This window comes from Microchirus variegatus (assembly GCF_963457635.1).
Source record: "Microchirus variegatus genome assembly, chromosome: 3".
In the NCBI taxonomy this organism is placed as follows: domain Eukaryota; kingdom Metazoa; phylum Chordata; class Actinopteri; order Pleuronectiformes; family Soleidae; genus Microchirus; species Microchirus variegatus.
In genome coordinates, this window is record NC_139804.1 from 27,204,362 (window position 1) to 27,223,238 (window position 18,877).

General features: G+C 39.8%; 1 protein-coding gene across 1 annotated transcript in view; it reads left to right on the plus strand.

The window, feature by feature from the left end:
- Positions 1-529: 529 nt before the first annotated feature.
- The window catches only part of grm5b (glutamate receptor, metabotropic 5b), a gene marked incomplete at both ends in the record, with an annotated part of 43,265 nt that continues 24,917 nt past the window's right edge, over positions 530-18,877 (plus strand). Inside the window, 5 exons of the mRNA XM_083886183.1 lie at positions 530-685; positions 1,139-1,603; positions 2,287-2,401; positions 9,044-9,118; positions 9,669-9,843. Coding sequence (XP_083742309.1) covers positions 530-685; positions 1,139-1,603; positions 2,287-2,401; positions 9,044-9,118; positions 9,669-9,843 — 986 coding nt within the window. The remainder of the gene's footprint in view (positions 686-1,138; positions 1,604-2,286; positions 2,402-9,043; positions 9,119-9,668; positions 9,844-18,877) is intronic.

Here is an 18,877-nt window from a genome sequence, read left to right on the forward strand (position 1 = left end):
AATGAAATGTGCTGTTGCAGAAATACACTGGCTTATTTAGTCAGAATGTTGTGTTGATGGTCTGTCAATCAAACTACTAAACTCCAGACAAGTCTGTATATTGAGTGTGCCTGGGAAAGCCAGCACCAAGAGAGATGCTGAAATCCTTAGTCATTTCTGCTCACAGGTTAATATGATCATGTCTCTTTTCACCTGTTACTGTGGAGACCAACTCTGCCTCATGATTGCGGGAGCCTGTGGTTTTGTCAGCCAATGACACTTAGCTCAGATTTTCTTTTGAATTCCCTCAGGTTGCACTGCTGCACCCTTCTCGGCGGTTGTAACGATGGTGCCACGTTGAAATCGGAGGGAAGCAAAGACGAGTGAGAAGAAAGGAAGTTAATAATCATCCGTTTTCCAAACCTCCTCCTCTGTGCCATAAGCCCCTGCCATGGAGAAGAGCAGTGTATCTTGGACAAGTAATAACCTGTGACGGCTCAACTCCACACACTTGAGATCTGCTTCTCCTTCGTTATCTTCTCCGACCAAGATGATGCTTTGGCTGCTGCTAGCTCTGTCCACTTGGGTGGGACCTCATCAGGCTGACACCGCCCACGCCAATGAACGGCGAGTTGTAGCACACATACCTGGGGACATCATCATTGGTGCCTTGTTCTCTGTCCATCATCAGCCTCCTGCTGACAAGGTGATTTTGTCTCTTTGTGTCCGACTACATTTACCGTTACTGTGACAGTAAATGTTCATTTTCCACCACCGCTGATCTTCATGTGCCATCCTGCCTGAATTTGAACAAAGCTCTTCTGGATTTAAGAAAACGTCTTTAAAATGACACTCACATAATAATTACTAATCTGAGTAATTTATGTGACTTCATGTCTGTATGACCTCCATTAGCTAACCCAGTGACTTCAACCTTTTTCATTGTGCGTAATTGCAACCAGAATTAAGTTGTACTTTGAATATGGAAGCCATATGAAAATACAGTTTTTGATGCATATGTGGTATAACTGGTCTCCCAGTCTGTTAAATATGAAAATCTAGTAAATGTCATTATCTGCAAAGTCAAAATTTACACAATATTATTATCTATCTGTGCAATTTGTCAATGTGATTTTGTCTTTCTCTCTTGACTACGCAGGTACATGAGCGGAAGTGTGGTGCTGTGCGAGAGCAGTATGGCATCCAGAGGGTGGAGGCTATGATGCACACACTTGACCGCATTAACAACGACCCGTACATCCTCCCCAACATAAGCCTGGGCTGCGAGATCCGAGACTCTTGTTGGCACTCGGCCGTGGCTCTGGAGCAGAGCATTGAGTTCATACGGGATTCGCTGGTCTCCTCTGATGAGGCTGAGGAGTGGGGTGGAGGAGTTTCTTGGGGAGGAGGAGGAGGAGGTGGTGGAGGTGGTGGAGGTGGAGGAGCAACAGCAACAATGAAATGCGCGGACCCCTCTGCCACTCCAATGCGTGGAAAGAAACCTATTGTGGGTTTGATTGGACCCGGGTCAAGCTCAGTGGCCATCCAGGTCCAGAACCTTCTTCAGCTCTTCAACATACCACAGATTGCCTATTCTGCTACAAGTATGGACCTCAGTGATAAGGTGAGCCCGCATACTCCTAAATTACCAAGGTAATGTTACAGCTATATTGAAGTAATATTATTTGTATGTTTGCATAAGGCACTGACACATTATCAGTACTGAACATGTAGTTGTGTTTTATTGAAAAGTATTGGACACCTCACAAAATTTGCTTAAAAGGAATATGTTTATTGATTTTTCTTGCTGGTAGACAACCATTTCCAACTATAAACTATTATAAAATTAGTCTGATGTTCAAAATCTTGCATCTGGATTCAATTAAAAGCTGCAAATTGATTGAATGAAGCAGCAGTACACAGCAGCTTATGTGTCCACATGAGCGAAAAACACAGATTTTCTATAGGAACGTTGTTGCGGGGTAGTGAATGTTTTACAAACTCCAGTTTCCAGTTGGAAAAGGCTGTCTAACAGCAAGATGAAACGACAATATACTTGTAAGATATTGTAGGTTTAAGCAGGTGCATATTTTTATTTAAAAATGAGCCACTGTTTTACCTTCTGTTCCTGCTGGCAATCATATTTTCCATAAAATGAGCACACTTGTCTTCGCCTCGTTCTTGTTGGCAGCAGTGTTGCTTGATAACAATGTGTCTGTACAAAGTAACACTGAAGTATAACTTTAATTATTATTTTATTCTTCCCTTCGATTACCCTGTTAATATTTTTTATTTCCATTGTTTTAGAGCCTGTATAAGTACTTTATGCGGGTAGTGCCTTCAGATGCCCAGCAGGCAAGAGCTATGGTGGACATTGTCAAGAGATACAACTGGAGCTATGTGTCTGCTATACACACTGAAGGTACAGCCACCCACACACTCTCTCTTACTTTTAACCTCCACTTCTAAGCTCAGACACGCCGGCACAAATTGTCCTTCCATTTTCTTTTGCCCTTTCTTGCTCTCTCTGTCTCTGTCTCTGCCTCTGTGCACTTTGTTCATGGTCTGCTCATTATATTTATTTACCTGCACACATATATTGTCCAGGCCGACTTATTTTAATTGCAACAACAATCCAAGTGGAAAGTGAAGCTTCACAAAAAGAAACTTTAGAGAAAGTATATTTCAGTGCAATAAGAAGAAAGAGGGCACGATTGGCTGTAACAGTAATGCAGCAGATTGGGAGAGGGGGGAATATTCTGAGATGGTAGTTTTCAGCTTGTAGAAGGATGTGATTAAATGAATTTGCTGTATTGGGTTGAAACGAATGCCAAGAAGTTGATGAAATGGCAGAATCCATAAGTAGCAGTGGTGGTCAGCTGATAATGGCTGGAGGATGAATGAGGGAATGATGCCTAAAATAAGCATCTGGAGTAAGAAAGACAGAATCTGTAGAAGAAATTCAAATAACTTTATTTTTATTTTTATTTTTCACATGTGGGGGAGCAGCAGCGTATATCCAACAACACACATGCCAATGAATCACAGGGTACATTGCGATTCAATACGTGATACATGTTCCACGATACCAGTAATCGATAATATCACAGAAACTGGTGATTCTATGATAATCAATATTATTGCAAGACAATCATATAGAGATATGTCACGATATCTGTCCAACTGAAGAAAACAAAATGTGAGAGAAGTTGATGATGATAAGTTTAGGGAATTAATTACAAGAGCAGGGTGAATGTGTGGAGTTTGCGGTAAGGACGGAATGTAATGTTTTTGATTAAGTTCCATACATCTGTTTTTGCAGATGTTAAAACTATTGTATTTGAAACATTATAGGTGCAGAAACAACAATGACATTTTGTCTGCAACTTACCGTCTGTGTGTGGGCTTCTGGGCTTTGCTGGTGTGCTGCTATTAATCTTCACTGCAGGACAGGGAGATTGTGTTATAGGAGATAGAGACAGAGCTGGTGGTTGTGTGTGTGTAAATGTGTGGGTTTGTCAGGAAACTATTAATCTTTGTATTTACTCAGACAGGTGTGTCTGACCTTGGAATGGGTCTTTCAAGGTTGGCCGCTGCCTTTTGAAGCAGAATCACACTCAGACGCACAGATGTGGCAGAAAGCAGACGGCACAAATTTGGAAGAAATAGGAAAGCAAGCAGAACAGAGAGAGAAACCGATAAGGAGCAGAGGCAAGGGATGGGGGAGGTATCAAAGGAATGAAGGGAGAGGAAGTGGAGAGAAGTAGAGAGAGTGAGAAAGGAGGGGAGGAAAATGAAGTAGGTCGGGAGGAAATGAAGGAAAAAATGAAAGGAGGAAAAAAAATGAGGTATGGGGGAGAAGGAGAGAATAGGTAAAGCAAGGATTATGGTGCAAGAAAACTATAGCTGGTCGTGTGTGTGCTCATGCTTGTGTGGAGTATTTGGGAAAAGATAAGAACATACAGGAGCTGCAGATTTGGAGGTAAATGGGGTTTAAGTTTATAGAGACTCATTAAATTGCTGCAGTCTGGAGGCAAAAGATCGCAGAAACTGAATAATGCATGCGATATCACACAGTGGTCGCAGTAGTATAGAATTAATTGCATGTTTGTAATTTCTTATCTGTAGAAATAGCGATATATGCAAACTACAAACTTCATATTGATATTTTTGAAGTCGTCTACAACACATGAATGCCTGTGCTCCAACAGACTGAGAGGTGGTGTCTTCTAACAGATCATGGAGTAAAGGCTTTTGTAGATCACCCCAGGGAGAACAGCCTCGGCATACTTTACTGTGTTTCACTAGCTGTTGTAAAAGGGAGAGAGATAGAAGTGTCGTCCATTGCTCCATGTCAGCAGTTTCCTTTAATCCACCATTATTCAAATAGTTTTTGTACTGTTTATGCACTAGACTTATCGTTCAGTGTCTATTTCATGATTCTGCCTCCATCTCACTATTTCTTTCTATGTCACTGGGTTCATTTTAATTCAGTTCAGCTCAATGGGTCTTATTGACAAGTGTCACCTAAGTGAGCACCGAGAGATTGTGATCAATTTGTCAATAAATCCAGATGTCGACCTTCCCTCCACATTTTGCTCTTTTCTCTCACTGCCTTTCGGTCTCCCTCACTTTCTCTCATTTATTTCTCTTGTTTGACTTTATTGACTGTATTTCTAACACCACTGATGAGCTCCCTCCTTTCCATCATTGCTGGTCTTGCCCACTTTCTTTCCCCTCATTCCTCTTTTGATCATCATCCCTCTCTCTCTGTCTTTCTCTGATACCCATCATGCCCTTTGTCCGTTTAATTGTGATGGCCTTTTCAAGAAGAAGAGGATGGAGGTGGGATACATTGGAGAAGACAGTGTGGTGAAAGTAATAATGAATGGGGAAGAGGATAATGAGAGAATTTGCTCACATTCTTTGCCGTCACCTCTGCAGTGTTGCATTTGGGCGAAGATTTTAAAAAGGAAGCTCAGTGGCCAGTGTCTGATGGGTCTCAATATAACAAGAGCTCCTCTGTGCTTTAATGAGCCTGGGTGACATCTTCTTAGACTGGCTCGGGTTTCAGAACTCATTTTCTTATAAACCAGTAATAGTTTCTGTTAGTTTAGATGGATAATGCCCTCTTGGTCTATATAGAGCAGTTAGTAGAGTTTTCCTTTAGGCAAAGGAGTAAGCGCTCTTATTATGGAAAAATGCCTTCGCTTGGGCACGGTAAAACATATTAAAACATATACTGTGTAGGACGATGTATTCTCAGTATGTCCAGTGTTGTTTATTATAGCAGACATGCAACATACTGTATGTGCAACTACGAAGGAGTCAGTACTTTTGCTCTGATTTGAATGATCTCTGAGTTTGTGTTAACATTAGATCTCCAAGTTTAACTGTTGGCAATTCAAATTAAAGTAGGAGACATTGTAGACATTATATATATATATAAATATATTAAAAGACTAACTAATTAATAGATTTAATAAAAAGTCTGGTTTGAGGCTTGTTAATCTGGATTGAAAAATGCTGCTTACAGACAGTTGAAAGTGAAGAAGTGACATTTGTGGCTTCATACAGGGTATATATTTAGATCCATCATTTTTTAAAATGGAATAAATGCATAGCAAAGGTGGAACTCCAGGGGAAACTGTGGTGATGGTCATGATCCTTAAACTGCTAATATGCATCCTGTCTGTAGCCTGGAGCTAATTTAGCTCAAAATATGGAAATGTATCCAAGAGGTAATTTTTAGTGAGAAGAAAAGGCTAAAAGTTCTAAAGGTCAGTAAACAATATAGTTTACTGACTGAAAAATGATCAACTTCAGGAAGACCAAGCTCGGATGGATCCCTTGTAATATAGTTTGTCATATATACTGTATATATATATATATATATATATATATATATATGACAAAATAAAGCCTGTAAATGTAAGGTAATATATGAAGTTAATGATTTAGAAAGCGCAACATGAGCCTCCACTCCACTGCAAAAACCTGAAAAAAGTACAGACGTACAGACCGTTGTACAAGAGGCAAAACCAAGAAGGAAGAAGGACACAAACACGGTATAAAATGGAGACAATGACGACATAAACAGAAGGAGAAAGCAGGACACTGACAGCCAAGGAAAAGGGAGAGGTCTCAGTATGAGTGATGGTCCAGTGAAGAGAGAGGGAGAGAGAAGCACACGGCCTTGACACATAACTGTATGCCCAGTGAATATCAAACAGGGGGATTGGACTGGTTTCAGAAAGTTCATGAGATAGGAGGTTTTCTGGAGTGAAGTTAAACATTCTAGCCACAATATTTGAAACAATTTGAAGACTAATTGATGGTATGTGGAGGCCTTGAAACACAATATTACAATAATCAAGTGTGGGGGGAATTGGAATAATTAAAATTTATTTTATGACTGTATAATTTGACCATTGAGTTAAATATTAACAAAGAGCCAAGAAGAGAGCCCTGGGGTGCTCCATATTTACCACAGGAAAAGTCCTGATGGTCCATTAGAATAGAAGTGCATGTTCTAACGATGTGAAAGCTATATCCAAATTTCCATTTGGTCTCTGTGTCAAAAGCTGCACAGAGAAAAAGTCAGAGAAGCACAGAGAGGAAATCTCAAGTCAATTATGAGCAGAAGATCAACCACTTTAGGAAATGCAGGTTAAAAACATTAAATGTGGGGTGGAAAGTGACTGAGATAACATTGCGGTACTTGTGAAAAGCAAGTAAGGTTAGAAGGTTTTTGCCATGTGCTGTGGAATTCTTTTATCTGACTTAATTGTGTTTTTCCAACAGTGTCAGCGAGCCAGTCTGCCCCCAGGGTTTTTACGATGTTTGACATTTAGCAACACGTCGTATGTAATGTACAGTAGGGCAGTGGTGGCAGGGTGAGGAGGATTCAAGATAAGTGGAGAAATGTCATGAGAAAAAGACTGGATTGTAAGGATTTTAACGAGTGTGAGGGGAGGATGCCCTTTTACTTGATGTTTAAATTTTTAGGACATATTTCTCCCTGGGTGAAACTGTGACAGGAGGGGATGAGGCTTGACAAGAGGAAGCAGATGAGGAACGGGAGAGAGGCGAAAGGCAGGGAACGTGTAATTGCATGTAATAGACTTGATAAGAGTGACAAGAGGATGAGGATGGTAATTGAGTAGAATTAATGAAGGAAGAGCAAGAGGATATGGAAGGAAATGAGGTGAGAAGTAACACAGAGCCACGTGTCTATATTTTTTATTGCCGGTTATTCTGCTGCTGAGACCATTGTGGTTGAGCGGGGGCTTCTGTTGTGTATTTGACTGCATAATTTATCAGATGAATTAAAAGAAGAGGAGTAGAGATCAAAGAAGAGGCAAGAGGGGGCATGATGAATATGAGGAACAAGTGTGGAGGGAGATGTCCATTTAAATTTTTAATGAGTTGCACAAATGTATAAACAAAGCTGTATTTTTGTCATTTCTTCACTAATTAGAGATGTGAAAAAAAGGTGATTAAAGAGAGAGCAGGAAGAGGTAAACAGGACAACGCGTTGTGAACGTGTGAGATCTTTGCTGGAGGTCACAGGAGTTACCACATATGGCTGTGTGGTTTTCTACACAATGTGACGGTCACGTTGGAGGCAATGGCTGCGAGTTGTGTGTAAGTGAACATACAGTCAACATAGTCATACCAGGAGGCGACAGGGAGAGAGTCATAAGATGTGGATAAGAGGTGTGATTCAGGCCGTAGAGGCTTGGGTGAAGGTACAGTAAGTCTGTGAGAGCTGAAATATGAAGGACTTTTTGATCTACCATTTAATTTGTATCGTTCCCTTTTACACATTCTAACACAACAGCTGCATTACGTCCTCTGAATTTCCTCACGTTTGCCAACATAATGTAAAATCAAATTATTTTAGGGTACAGCAGTGAGAGACTGGAATAGATACTGTGCTCTGTGAAACTGATGAATGTGTGTGTGCGTGGGTGGGTTTTTGTTCAGGCAGGAGGGAAGAAGTGTATTTTGTATGTGTGTTAACCAGAGAGAGAGGGAGCAATGTCTCACACATAAATCCCTGCTGAGACCAAAGGGAAGTAGGTTACAAGCTTATTGATTTTGACAATGGTAACAGTATGAATGTGCGCATGTTTGCTTGATGTGTGTGTGTGTGTGTGTGTGTGTGTGTGTGTGTGTGTGTGTGTGTGTGTGTGTGTGTGAGAGTGAGTGAGTGAGAGAGGAGTACAGAGGAAGGACAGTCTGTACCATCTGTATCCTTCTTCTCTCACTGAGACACTAATTACAGGACTTTACACTTTTGCTTCACCAAACTCGTCATTGACCTGACTACACACACACACACACACACACACACACACACACACACACACACACACACACACTCCTCCTCTTCCTCTCCTTTCCTGTCACAAGTCGCCATCCCCTTTCCCAAGTTTCTATCCTTCTCCCACTCAGTTTTCCTTGTCTTTTTCCCCCTCATTTTCCCTCTTTATCAGCTGACATTGAGCTATGATCAGTGATGTCTAATAAGACTCACTTTCCATTATCTATTATCACCCTAACCCTAACCCATTATCTATTCTATTATCAACAAACACAGTAAAAAAGAAGGAACATTTGTGATAACAGTCTTGGGGAAAAAAGAGAGTGAAGAGGGAGGTTTCTTCCATCAAAAATGGGGAAGAGACAGACAAAAGGAAGATGGAGTGAAATAAACGAGGGGAATCCTATCATACTCTTTGCCAGTGTGTACAACACTTCATTAGCATAAATTCCAGGTCACCCACTTTCTGTGGCAAAGAAACGGGTGCCACAGTGGGGAGACGTTTCTTTGACATAAATTAGAGCTTTATAATGATTAGTGTAGGAGCAGAAGGCTTACAGCAGTGGGTATGAGAACCGTCACATTTCCCACCTGAAATAATTGTCTATCGGGGGAGAATCTATTTATATATCTTTACACATCTGAATCGTGAGTCTGTCTTTGTGAGACTGCTATTTAAGTATATCTGCTGCAGTTGCATTGATTAATAATTGCACCCTTTCTTTGGATTTCTAGGCAACTATGGTGAAAGTGGCATGGAAGCTTTCAAGGACATGGCAGCCAAAGAGGGCATTTGTATTGCCCATTCTGGTAAGAGACTTGGGAGGGAGCTTCATAAAAACAACAAAAACAATACAATGCTTCTCATTCACTTTGAATGCGGCATCTTCAGGAATTGCCGAACTGCGTTGTGGGTCCATTGCTTCGCTTTGCCTTTGTTGCATGTGTGTAGAATGTTAAACCACATAGTCCAAACAGACCTAAGAATAGTGGACATGTCGGATATCACATCACCATCACTTTAGCAACATTAGCAACTATTATTATGTTTTTAGCTATGACAATCATTGCTATGCTAACCTCTGATGGCCAACTCTATCAGCAAGCATCAGACCTGCCCTCCATGAAGCGACGATGTGACGTGTTTACTGCTTATTCGAATCGAATTTTGTCAACACATACACATCGATGCTGAAGATAACTTTAATTTACATACGTACATGAACTAAGAGGACGAAGATGTCTTGCATTTCTTGCTGTGGGGATGACTGTTGGTTGATACTTGGCCACAGTTATTTTGTCTGTGACTCACACATTCAAAAACCAAATGAAAGTTAACTTGCATTTGACTTTTCTCCAGGCAAAATCTGGAGCAATGCTGGAGAGCACAGCTTTGACCGGCTGCTGGAGAGACTGAGGGCCCACCTGCCCAAGGCCAGAGTGGTGGCATGTTTCTGTGAAGGCATGACTGTCCGCAACATCCTCATGGCCATGAGACGCCAGGGACTGGTTGGAGAGTTCCTACTCATTGGCAGGTCAGTGGTCATTGGTCATTGCCATTGCGCAGTAATTGTTGTTTATTTGATGTTTTAAAAAGCAGCACAACACGAGAGGCATACTGATATTAAACACTTCCACAACAGAATATTGGAATCTCTGTTTAGTACACACGTGAACAAAAACAGTCTCTTTTTAAATTTTGGAGGTGGTTTTCACATTAAGCTCTGTTCTCACTTAGATGAATCCCTCCTACGGATTCATTTGCAAAAATAACCCTCTGAGTGGATCTTTATCTGTATCCAAGTGTGTGTCTGCATGTGTGCATATATATGAAAGTCGCTTTTGGTTGCCATGCCAACTGTGTAATCAGCATAGGTTGAATAATGATTTTAGCACCAATACCAATATACAGGTAAGACATCGACATCTTTGAATAGATCGTAAACCTTATCATGCCATTACTTTAAAACATCATTTTGAATGCCTCTGTTCTCTTCTTCCACCAGTGTCCTGCTCAGTGTAACTAAATCACTACCAGCATCATTTCTGTTGTCATCTTACTCATCGTCATCTTCATCTGCATCATCATCATCTCTGTCATCGTCCTGCTGAGTGTGAGGTAACATCTTAAGCTATATACTTATACTTTTATAGATAGAAGTAGAAGCAGAGAGCAGTCAAGCATGAAACGGAGAGATTCCGTCAGTAGAGGATTTCTGACGGAATTAAAAAGATGTATCAGCTACATTCTTATCATTCCCAAGCCCAAGGAGAAGCTCATAGGTGCTTTCACCTCCTCTACCCAAATACTGTAACTGTGTCTTCAAGCAGATCAAGAAGTTTTCATATATGAGTTTTGGTAATGAATGAAAGTCAAGTTGACACTAAACTCTAAGATACTGTAGCTTACCTGCATTCCAGTAGACCTGGTTTGTAGTTTTAGCAGGTTTAACGCTAGCATGTGCAAACAATGAGATCAGGGTGACAATGGGAACCCCTGTCACATCAAAGAGACAAAGGAGCCAAAGGTAATACATTTGGCAGCCAAACTCCTCTTGGACTGATGGCAATAAAATGAGCAGTGACATGCAATTTCCAAGTTGGATGAAAAATGGAAAAAGAAAAAAAATGCATAGATACAGTACAAAGATGCAGTTTGCAGGCATAACATTGGTTGTGACATTTCTTCACAGGCAATGCAGTGTTTGTTTTTCTTCTTGCACTTCAAAAATATTCCCACTTCACTTAAAAATCTATTCAGCATATATTCTGTGGCATAATCCAAGAATGCTTTTTGACACATGCCAAATTAAATCAATGTATTACATACATTTTCTTGCGATTAATGCACTTAAATCAATCGGTCACATCATTTTGGATTTCCACTTCTATGCAGTATGAAAACAAGTTTATCAGGATGAATATAGAATTTATTGCCATGATATAATTGATACTTATCCTGTAGTCCTGTTATTGGCCAGTCTGTTTTGATTAACTCATTAATTGAATCCCTGCCCCTGTTAGTGTCAGTAATATAATGGACTGTAGTTTCAAATTGGAGATAGTCATGAGTGGGTGCCTTACTCATTGGTGGGCCATGGAAGGATCGTCTTATCAGTCCAATTTGGCCGACACTCGTTAAACACCAGGATAATTACATTACTACTAAAGTGCACACATATGATGATAAAGCAGATTATTTAGTAACCAAGGGCAGAAATCTGAGTTTTCAATAGATCAGAATGAAATACTGCAAGATCGCTGCATCTGCAGACTGTATTTTGGGCTGTGTGCCTGAGGTTTAAGAATATATTTTCATCTGTGTTATTACCTCTCATATTGTTTGGGTTATTGATTTTATGGCTTTGTGTTTGAGTTAGTCTGATAAATTGTCCTCCGTTTGCTCACCATGAACAAACACATTTGAATAAAAGCCTTATAAACTTTATTGTAGACATTGGTAGTGATGTCTCACTCCTAATGTATTCTGCCCTAGTTTCATGTGAATGTAAATGGGTAATTCTTCTTGGCCAGGCTCATATATGATGAAACAAACATCCACTATTGACAGTTTTGTAATTTTTTATGTAAAGATTTCTATGAGGTTTTGTTTGGTGTATCCATTTTCAAATGAATGACAATGGCACCAATATTCATATAATATAACATCAACATTTACTTTATATAACACACTGACCCAAAAATGATGCAGTACAGTTGAGACTTTAGAGGATATTTATATCTTTTGTAATTTTTAAAAGCCTCAGAAATCACTTCATTCTTTGTGTGTTTCTGGTTTCAACTTGTATGTTCTGCTCCTAGAAATAATCCTAAAAACCCACATCAGGTCCTCGGGCTAACTACCAGAACACAAGGAAACTATGTCACTCACTCACTCACACACACAGGTTTGAGCATTTATCCTTTCAGGGACTCTCATTGACGTTCATTTATACAACCTAAGCAAAGCATTATCCCTAATCTTAACCGTAACCTTACCACAATTCAAATGAGGTTCAGCCTCATAAGGACCAGGGTTAGATCTGCATGAGGCCAGTGTTTATGCCAGAAAATGTCCTAAAGAGGTGACACTTACAAGAACACACACATACACGCTCTCTCTTGGGCTTTATTGATCGCTTTTTCTCACTTTAATTCCTCACAGTAACAGCAGGCTACAGACCCATTAATAAAGAGTTGGGCTGAGATGAATGTCTAGCCACATGATACGCACAACACGCCTAGCACTTCAGCACACATACACATGAATTTGGTTTTCTCTTGAACCAACCTCTTTTATTTCCTTTTATAAAACGTCTCCTTTCTTGAATTTATACTGTAGATGCGTTTTAGCTAACACTTGATGTGTGTTATAGCTCCCATAGTTTTATGCCGTTATATTGTGCAACCTTAGTAAGAGCTATCCCGTCTGAATGTACACATTTTGCTAATTTATTTTTTGGCATGGCCTTGTAGCCAATATAGACCAGTGCTCTCTGACATGTCATAAAAAACTCCACAAATCCTAAATCCTCGAACTGACATTTACAGCAAACTTACAGATTGTAAATGTGTGTGTGTGGGCACATAGCTGCCTTCTGACGTGCGTTACAGGAGACATATTATGCAAAATCTATTTTTTAATAATTTTAATACTTATACGTGGGACTCTGGAGGCCCTATGAGTAGTAGTGTGAAAAAAGATGACTCACTCATGTTTTTGTGGTCCGCCTTAGTTTAAGTATGGGAGATAAAACACGCGATGTTGACTTCCGTATGCAATCTGACGTCAGACTGATAAATATCTGGAATTGTTTTCTCACGGAGCTCCACTTTGTCCCTAAAAACACGCAAGAGTGCAGGTGAGGGCAATGGTATCCAGAAGAGCAGAAGTCCGCAAAGTGTTCTATTCATGTATGCACAGTGCAGCACAGAGTTCTACACAAACTTCCAGCCTCAGAGGATTACGATTCACAGACATGTTCATTAGGACACCAGGGAACTAGGCTAACTTGTAGAAATGGGGTATAATATGAGTCCTTTAAAGTCCAAAGTGGCTGCTTGTCTGCAAAAATCCCTGTGGACATTCTCTGCAAATTCTCCTGGCAGTTTTTTTTGACAAATTCCCAGATAATGTCTGTGTGAGCTAATGTGAGAGCATAGCAGGAGAAACTCAAATAATACACGGCAAGTGAATGGGTGAGTGTCCTGCTGCCAGGTGACACCCTCACGCTTACATGCTGTGCAGAATCTCCTGCTGTTGCTGTTATAACAACCTCCCGCTGCATTTGTCATGTTTGAACAGCAACCTCCAAATTCTCTGTATCTGGAGTTCATGTCTTCTCACAGCTTTAGAGTGTGGACACACAAGCTTTCAGTTTTCACTTGGGTTGGATTCATTCATTCATACATGCTGCTCATATGTATGTATGTCCCTATTGCACTGCATGTTTCTTAACAGGAAAAACAAGCAGTGACTATTGTTATATTGAAGGAAGCACTGTGCTGGTGAATGAACTGAAGGAGAATAGTTTGAATCAAAAGACAAAAAGAAGCCTCTCTCTGGAGATCATCCTGCCCAAGCCTGCACCCCTTCTGCCTACTGTTGCCATGGAAATATCTCCTACCATATTTGGATGAATCCAGCATAGCAGCTGGGGTGATATGTGGCGCATGTGTATGTGTTTATGTGAATGGATGTGTGGGTTGATCTATGAGTGTGTAATTGTCTGTCTAAAACGGTCAAGTTTAGTCTTGATAATGCCATTATCCACTTGAGAGTTAATTTACGCAAAAATCATTTCAGAGACTGAATGTTTTTTTGGCTACAATCTAAAATCCCATCACCCTCCTCATTTCTTGAAACAGTCCATCCTTCTTGTCGCTAATTTGTGACTTAATCTTACGGTCTCTCACTCTGTTACTTGGCTGCGAATCCAGCTGGCTGTGTTGTCACAGTATAAGGATGTGATGTATGAGGACAGATACCAAGAACAAATTGTTTGACAGAGGTCAGACTCCTGCAGTGTCCCACTTCACACCACAGCTGTCTGCTGGCACTTATCCGTGGCTTCAAATAAGGAACTATTTTAAAAGTGTGGTTAAATGGCTTCTTGTGGTTAAAACACACGAGTGATTCATGATGTTTCAAAACCAGCCTCGTCTTTGAATGTGGTTTCTTCATTGGATTGAGAGCAGGTCACAGAGTCATGTTGGGGTGAGCATAAAGAAGGATTCAGAAGGCAAGAAGCAGGAAACAAGGGGGAATGATAAATGAAGAGGAGAGATTTTGTGGTGTAGCACAAAAGACAGGTTTATTATAAGCACCCGAGTGCATGCGTGGCATTCATATAGCTCACTAATGGAATATTTCATGTCAGACATGAAAAGCAAATCGCTCACTATAGCAGCATTATTCATGCTTTACTGCTGCTTTTGGGATTTAACTGCATTTAAACTACAAATGAACAATTGCCCATGCACACATTCGTGCACTCAGGTGTTGGTAGGCAGCATCAGGGTCTGTTCCAGTCTGCGGAGGGAGTTTTGTGAAATGTTTTGGTTGTATCACATTAATTAAAACCCATTTTCATCGACAAAAGACTGTTGGATAATTAAACGGTGGAATACTGAACGTAATAATCGGTGGGTTAAAAGGTAGCGAGAGGGAGAGATGATGATGATGGCCATCATGAAAATAATTTGTTTGTGTCATTGAACAGTGCAGTTGCACTTGCTCATTATCCTACATATGAGCTTATGCAAATTAGTGAGATATTGCATGAGTGTGAATGTGTGCTAATCACTGTTTGTGCTTTCTTTCATGGAATGTGTTGTTATGATGTGATCTATGGCGTGAATCTTACAACATGGAATGTTTATCTGTGGATTTTTATTGAAGGTTCTCTTTAGACCTGTTGTGTACGTCTGTCTTGAGTTATCCATTGACAATTAGGAATGTCCTGATACAACTTTTTCACTTGTGATATGATACTGATATTGGAGCCTTGAGTATTGGCTGATACCGATATCATCACGAATCATACATACTTATTACTTATTTTGTAGTGTGGAATGTTAGAAAAGGCTTGATCAAGTGATATTACTCAAACATAGAACAATACTGTAGGTATGAGTAAAACAACACACAGAGCCCACATGATCACAACGGGTGTTGCTGGATAAAAGTGCTGGAGCGGAATGGACTGCTTGTATTGGAGCGCTTATATCTGACCGCTGTCCGATATAAACCGATACAAATTTTTTGCCTGATAACGGACCAATATAATATAACAATTTTACAGCACTAAGTTAAGATGTTAACACTCAAATCTGAGACTGGTTCACTAAGTCAGCAGTGCTCTCAGGCCCCGCTCAGCCCTGCTATTAACATACGTCCTGTGAGAGTCGGGGTGTTTTCACACTTTGTTTCGCACTTTGTTTCAGCCCTACAAAGGAAGTCAGACCAGCATATTCTTTGTCTTATATGTGAATGCTCCAAAGGAACTCCGACACTCCTGAGGCCAACTGATCTCAAAGGTCCTCAGTAGGTAGTCCGGGTATGGTTCCCTTAATCATTGGTGTATGTGTGCACCACAGATTGCCTTCTGGGGTATCCATGCAAAACTACAGTGATGTAGAGCGACAGCTGCATCTCACAGATGCGCATGTTCGATATGAGACAGAAACTGGTGCACTTCTCCAGATGAATACGATCCACGTCACAGAAATGCCACACTTACTCTTAAAAACTAAGAAAACCCACATATATACATGCAAACACATTGCATTTTGTTGACCCTGAAATGTGGCTAAACCGTTGAAATGTGTTCAATCTGATTTTTTCTTTTTAATTCACCATGACTGAACTCGCTGTAATTCAATGACTCATTCATGGGCTAACCTCTTCTGCTTTGGTGTGATATTAAGGCTCATGGGCTTTTTCCATAAATTTAAAAAGGAAAATAAAATTGGTAACACGGAGTGCCTCGAATCAGTTAGGAGTGAAGATCACACATCAAAGATCCCCATCTCACTTTCGTGAAACTCTACCATGACTTTCCTTTTCTGTTGATAGCTTGGGGGAAGTCCTCCAACACAGCCATTCAAATGCCTACTGAAGTGAACAGTAACAATATTAAACATTTTTGTTTTATATTCAACTCAGAGCTTTGCTCTCATTCTGTCTTGCTGTCACTGCCCATCTTGTTCTGTTGCCTCTTCTCCTCGCCTTTTGTTCTCATGTGTCTCATGTCTTTTTTGACACTTTCTCCCATAGCTCCACTTTTCCCATTCAATCCTTGAATCCTCTGTTGTCAGTGGTTAACTCGAGAAGGTTTGCTCGTGAATGTTTGCCTGAGTTTTTGCAGTGATACCCACGAGTTGTTATGAACCATGTGCAGTGCAGACACATTTTCTACATGCCCTCAAATCAGTAAAGATAACATCTGTGTTTTATTTTACATTTATAGCTAGATGTACTCCTTTAAAAAGAAATGTACCCAAGTCTTAAACTGAATTGCATAGAGGAGTGCTTGTGTCCAGTAAAACGTTTTTATCTTTATTTGTCTATATTAGTCTAATGTGGGAGTTCACTTCTGTCTGTGTATATTCCATTTTGTTGAATTTTTCAGCATCAGAACATTTTTGTCCTAGGGTTAATGTGTGTTTATATAATTGGTTCTACCTAGGATTAAATCTAAAACTGGGACATCTGTTGTTAAAGCCAATGACACAATTTACTGCATTCTATGTGAAAGGCATTGTGTTAGAGCTGTGGTTGTGGTGTAAATCCCCTGTACCCACAGTTGGATTTAGCTGTTAGTTTTTTTTTTTTGTTTTTTTTTTATGCTTGGAAATCATCATTATCACATCATCAAAACACTGTTAATATTGTAATTATGCATTGATCCTGCAACAGTTGTACAGGTGAATTAGGAGCATATTTCACAAAACAGAATTAAAGTTAAAATTCTTTTAAACCCAAATTAATGTGCTGTATTTCACTTTCAATTTTCTTTAAGATACATTAACAAGAGACAAGATGGTTGTTTATTTAGCTCCTTTTTATAAAACACCATTAAGTCATGCCTTGAACAAGGAAGTGAGATTTCAATAATGTTGCTTGCACATTTCATTGTATATATATTTGTTCTAAAGTGCAAATTTAACAAATAAGGAAGTAAGAAACTGTTTCGAACATCAGCATATGAATGGCTGATTTGAAAAATAATAATAATAATAATGATGATAAAATTAAAAAAATTTAATCATCAGCCCTTTCTGCTGCTGCACATGCCTTTCAACATTTCCCCCTCTTTGTTCCCTCTGTGATAGTTGGGCTGATTAATGATTGTTAGTGATCACTGTGCTGTTAGAGAAAATCACTGAGATTTGAGTACAAAAGAACACACGGGAATGGCAATACTGATTTTATTTCAACACTCATGGAGTCTCATGGCAGAGAATGAACTGGTTTTCCCTATGTATAGCAGACACACACACATTTGCACAGCTATTCTGCTGGACACTGCATTTACGCCAGTGCACACTGGCTGACCAACAGGTCAGTGCAAAAAAGCATGTATTCATCCTCTTACAGCATCCCAATGGAAAAGGTGCTGGGAATTAAAAGGAGTCTGACAAATAAACTGAAGAGAGACAGATGGTCACAGTATAGGAAATTATTTATGGAAGGTTGTCTAGTGTAAATATAACATGTATCTGTCATTATGTGAACATGTGTGATCGTTTTAGCATTTTCTGAGATGCAGAGATTCACACAAAAATACTAATCCTTTTTACGGTCATTGTTGCCATAAAGGTCCTCTGTTTGCTAGTGCGCTGAAAATTAATTTAACTCGACTTTTTAAACTATTGACAAACGATCCCAAATATCCTAGTGGGACACATGTTAGCTGCTCAGTACTCTCCATCCCCTCGATCTGTTTCAATTAATATACTTGACTTTCTGTAACTCACTTTATTCCCATTATTGGAAACAAGCCCTCAGCTCTGTCTTTCTCCTCCTCGTTACAGTCGGTTTTTTAAGGCTATCTATAAAGAATTGCCCTGCTATCTCCTGGAGTTCCTGGACAGGAAATGAATTGGCCCTTAATTTAGCTCCGACTCTAGACCAGGCAAAGGTAATTAAGAGAAATATGAGCTGTAAGCTCTTGTGAGAAATGACAGAGACCTAATGTAACTGAAGATGTGAATTTGGAGGCAATATTTTTTAAATAGTTCTACTACTCTTGTGTGAACCGCACAAGAAAAATGGGAGAAGCAGGATTACAGGACATGATGCAACACATCTTCTTTATTCCATTAACTGTACACCTTAAGTTTTTATTTATTAACTTCTGTTAAGCTCTGGTGACACATTCACCAGTGCGTACATTGATATATATGTACCATTGTTCAATTTCCTGACATGTTAATAGGTAAAAGTAAGAAATGTGCAATTGGATGACGAAAAACTGGTTTCCTTGGCTGGTTCTTTCATATTTATTGAAGAACATAAACTGGTGTCTGACCCTTCACACACAAAACAAATCTAAACTGATGAAT